The 4,870-nt window shown below is 36.7% G+C and overlaps 1 protein-coding gene and 1 non-coding gene across 2 annotated transcripts; one reads left to right on the forward strand and one right to left on the reverse strand.

Moving 5' to 3' along the window:
* Window positions 1–364: 364 nt before the first annotated feature.
* TRNAG-CCC (transfer RNA glycine (anticodon CCC)) lies at window positions 365–435 on the reverse strand. The gene has a single exon. It is a non-coding gene; the product is annotated as a tRNA-Gly (tRNA).
* Window positions 436–1,618: 1,183 nt separating this feature from the next.
* Window positions 1,619–3,384, forward strand: LOC148575421 (uncharacterized). Its single transcript, XM_088506228.1, has 2 exons — window positions 1,619–1,934; window positions 2,513–3,384. The coding sequence occupies exons 1-2, from the start codon at window positions 1,619–1,621 to the stop codon at window positions 3,382–3,384; spliced, it is 1,188 nt and encodes a 395-aa protein (XP_088362354.1).
* Window positions 3,385–4,870: the final 1,486 nt, after the last annotated feature.

Raw genomic sequence — 4,870 nt, forward strand, 5'->3', positions numbered from 1 at the left:
GTAATCCTATCCTTTCACCCTCACAGTCTCACCCATGTTTTCATATGGTACTTGTCAATGATGGGATATGCGCACCCAATTTGTTACAAATCATGCAGCTAGGGGAATAGACAAAAGAATGAAATTAGTTTTTTTCTTTTTAATTATTCACAGAAATATGAGTTGTTCAAGTCATCGTTAAAGTTGGATGGGAAATAAATGCGCCATAAAGTCTAGACATAATAAGGGCCACCTAATTTGTCAAAATAGGGAAACACTACAGACTAATTGAGGTGAGTTTTAGATTTTAGTACAAGCCTACAACTAGAAGGCTTTTTTAAACCAGGATCCTCACAAAAACATTACTAAAAAGCAGGAAAATTAATGCGCATCCGGGGAATCGAACCCCGGTCAGTACCGTGGGAGGGTACTATGATACCACTACACCAGATGCGCTTCTTTGATTCTTAGGTTACAATAAATATGTATACATCTTTAATATTGAATAATTAAATCTCATTTAAGATGATGTCCACATATAAAGATTAAGAGAATACCAAGATTAAAATGGGTCCATAATTTATAGAGAGCTCATGTCATGACAATAAAATACCATTTGATTTTATGCTCACCTTATTTAGTTGATGTAACCTCTAACTATATATTTAAATTCTGTTGTCAAAAGATTAATTTTGCTTGAAGAATTGGCTGTCCCTTAGCAACTAGCAAGCGTTTCTTTTTTTCTTCCCTATTATTAAAACTTGAGATTAATGCTGAGAAAGGAACAACTTTGATTAGTGCTTTAGCAAGGTGTATTCATTTTTCTTTTAATCAAATTCATTTTATTATTTTTTCTTTTGGTCAAGTATTAATTTAGAATTTTAGTTTGAGTTTCAATGGCTAAGGAAATGAAAATCAACTCTTTTTTGTTGTTGTTTGTTTGGGTGAAATGAAAAGTATATTGGGCCTAGGTCCAAAACTCTATAGACTGAACAACTAAAAACTCTTTATTGTCTTCTTCGCTTGTTCTTCACTACATCGTGTTTCAACCAAGATGACCATATCCGAACTCTTTTGCTTCACTAATTCTCTTAAGGCACGACCAAATCCTTTACTGGCCGCTCCTCTGCAATTCCAGGCTATAATCTTCATCATAGTTAAAATGTGAAAAGCAAACTCCACCCCTGGAAACTTCAGGATCTCAGCAACCATCGTCCCTGGAAGGGACAATAGAGTCATTCATTTCTTCTGTTTGTACTGCATTCATCTTATCAACCAAAATTGGAGGAGCAAAGAACAACTTTCGGTAGCTCTTGACAGTCTCACAAAAGACTTGAGAGTGTGGAATAGAGAAATATTTGGTCACATTGGGCGTCAAAAAGTCAGACTGATGAATAGAATTGGAAGAATACAGAGAGCTGCTTCTTATGGGCGGAATGAATTTTTAGAAAAATTGGAGAGACAACTTAACAGAGAGTTAGAGAAAATTCTTGATTGGAAGGAGATTTTATGGATGCAAAAATCGAGAGAGGATTGGGTAGTGAAAGGTGATAGAAATACCCGGTATTTTCACACCCAAACAATAATTAGGAGAAGGAGAAATAGAATCTTAAAGCTAAGAAGACTAGATGAATTATGGATGGAGGATCAGAAAGAACTAATTAATGCTGTCCTTATCTTCTTTAAAGAGCTCTATAGTGAAGAAGATCAGAACCCTCCCTTACTCAACACAGAGGTCCCATATCCACCTCTTAGAGAAGAGATAAGCAGAAACATGGACAGCATTCCTACGGTGGCTGAAATCCGAAGGGCTATTTTTAGTATAGGCTCTTTAAAAGCTCCCGGAATAGATGGCTTTCCAGCTCTTTTTTATAAGGAAAATTGGAATGTGATCCAGAAGAATGTGGTAGATCATGTGTTGCGCATTTGGAACAACTCCTTCAATATTAAAGAATGTAATCAGACTCTTATCTCTCTCATACTTAAAGCTCAGGTACCTGAATCTATCACTCAATTCAGACCAATTGCTTTATGTAATGTGAGTTATAAGTGTATTACAAAAATATTGGTTGAACGTATAAAGCTTGCGCTTGATGGAAGAATTTCTCCCTATCAGCCTAGTTTTATTCCTGGGAGAAAAATCCAGGACAACATCATTATTGCAAAAGAAATTCTGCATTTGATGAAAAAATTAAAAGGAAAAAGGGCTTCATGTCTATCAAATATGATTTTGAAAAGGCGTATGACCGCCTTAGGTGGAGTTTTTTTACAATAATGCCTCATGGAATTTGGAATTCCAAATCTCTTAGTTCAAATTATCATGGAATGTATATCATTAGTAGCTTATAATGTGATTTGGAATGGTGAAAAAACAGAAGAGTTCAGACCATCAAGAATCCGATTTTACCCTATTTATTTGTTATAGCAATGGATAAACTATCCCATCTCATTGAAGAGAGCGCATAAACTTTGACTTGGAAAGAATTTAAAGTGGGAAAGGAAGGCCCTATCATTACCCATTTGCTATTTGCAGATGACTTGCTAATATTTGCAGAGGCTAATACTTCTCAGATTGATAATGTGGGAAGAGTGATGGAGAAGTTTTGTCAGGCTTCGGGACTCAAGGTGAACAGAGCCAAAATCTCAATAGTATTCTCAAACAATATTAAGGAGCATCTCAGGAGAGCTATCAAGGATAAATGCAACTATCAGGAACAATCAAGTCTGGATAAGTATTTAGGGGCCATGATTACCAACAAGCCCTCAACCAAAGAAAATTTTAAAAATGTTATTCAGAAGGTGCAGAGCAAACTTAAAGGGTGGAATGTAAACTGTTTATCATTAGCTGGGAGGGTTACTTTGGCAAAATCTGTGATTATTCCCATTGCCAATTACGACATGCAGCATACTTTACTTCCAAAGGGGATTTGTAATGAAATTGAAAAGTTGCAGCGGAGTTTTATATGGGGAGAATTGCAGAATATGAAAAAGATGCACCAGGTGAGTTGGTCAACTCTTTGCCTTCCCAAAAATCAGGGAGGGCTTGGTTTGAAGCAACTTAGCAAAGTAAATGAGGCTTTTCAATTGAAATTGTTATGGATGTTGATAAAAGATTCATCGGCGCTTTGGGCACAACTACTTCTATACAAATATGGTAGACATTTGGAACTACCACATTATATTAAAAGTTGTAAATCGGATTCCATGTTCTGGAAGGATATTTCAAAAATTTGGGAGAAAAATCAAATGCACTTCTCATGGTGGCTGAATAATGGTAAATCAGTTAGTTTTTTCAATGACAGATGGCTAGAAGGAAAGGGGCCTTTAGTTTTGAAGGCTAATAGAGAAATAAATGATGAAAAAAAAATGACAATAGCTCATTTTGTTGATGAAAAAGGAGAATAGAATAGAATGCTATTAAGCAATGATGTAGAAGGATAGACTTATCAAAGCATCCTCAATACAACCCCTCCAAAAAAGAAAGGAGAAAATGATCAGATTTATTGGAGCCATACAGCAAATGGTGATTTCACTATAGTCTCAGCATATTAGCTCCTAACAAATTCGGGAGGTATGAGAAGTTGCACTTGAAAGATGATTTGGAGGTGGCAAGGGCCGGAACGAATCAAAACATTTACATGGTTATTAGCTCATGAAAGACTCCTCACTGCTGAAAGAAAAATCAGAATGTTTGGTTCCAACCTCTTCTGTCATAGCTGCCAAAGTAAAGTTGAGACCTTATCTCATGTGATGAGGGACTGTCCAAGGGCAACGAAAATTTGGACAAAACTGCTACAACCAGGTGTTACAACTGTATTCTACAATCTACCCTTCTCGGATTGGATAACATTTAATTTAGAGAATGGGCTGGGCAAGTCGAGTCAATATGAATGGCGGGATCTTTTCCTTATTACTTGCTGGATGCTGTGGAAGTGGAGAAACATGGAGCTCTTCTCTCAGCCATTCCAAACAATGGGGCGGACATCGTTATGGAACTAGCAACAAGGTTCAAGGAAGCTTTCGAGAGGAGCAAAAGAGAGAGAACGGAACACGGAAGAATAAATAGCAACATCAATTAGAAACCTCCTGAACAGGGATGGATAAAACTTAACACTAATGGGGCAGTGGAGAAGAACTAGAAAATTGCAGCGTGCAAGGGATTGATAAGAACTAATGAAGGAGAATGGGTAGTAGGATTCATTGCTAATTTGGGTAAGTCCAATGTTATACATCCAGAGTTAAAGGAGGTTCTTCACAGATTGAAAATGGCTTGGGATCTGGGTATGTAAAGGATGATAGTGGAGATGGATTTTAAAGAAGGAGTAGAGTTCATCATAAGAAGAGAAGAGGATAATGAGAGATGCTGTTACAATCCGCTTCTTCAAGAGATCCGAATAATTAAAAACAGACCTTGAGAGCTTCAGTTCAGACATACTTGCAGAGAGGCAAATAGAGCGGCTGATACTCTTGCAAAAGTGGCTTTAAGCAAAGCTAAAGGGTTCCAGTTTTTTGATAACCCTCCTGGCAATTTAGAGCAAATTCTCGATGATGATGTAAAAGGAATGTATACATTCCATATAGTACCTTGTGGATAGTTTTTTCTTTTTTTTTTGGGCTTCGGTCCCGATTACCAACAAAAAAAAATAACCAACTTGAATTGGTCGAATATAGTCAGCTTACTCGCCTGTTTAAGTAAGTGTCTGGGTTTGAATTTTACCTTGTATATGCAGCAATCTATTGATCAGTAGTGGACCCTTAAATAAAACTCAGATTCGCGATGGATTAGTCTTTGACTTGTCAGATTGGAGAATACCGTGGACAATTAAAAAAAAATCAATGTGTAAAATTAACTTGGGTTAGTCTTGTGATTCACCCACTAATCTATTTAAGC

This window comes from Arachis ipaensis, chromosome B2, assembly GCF_059453495.1.
Source record: "Arachis ipaensis isolate K30076 ecotype BB chromosome B2, ASM5945349v1, whole genome shotgun sequence".
In the NCBI taxonomy this organism is placed as follows: domain Eukaryota; kingdom Viridiplantae; phylum Streptophyta; class Magnoliopsida; order Fabales; family Fabaceae; genus Arachis; species Arachis ipaensis.

Coding starts and splice junctions, on each gene's coding strand:
- LOC148575421 (XM_088506228.1), top strand. CDS start 1,619: ATGGAGGATCAGAAAGAACTAATTAATGCTGTCCTTATCTTCTTTAAA. Junction 1,935..2,512: donor CTCCTTCAATATTAAAGAAT/GTAATCAGACTC, acceptor TGCTATTTGCAG/ATGACTTGCTAATATTTGCA.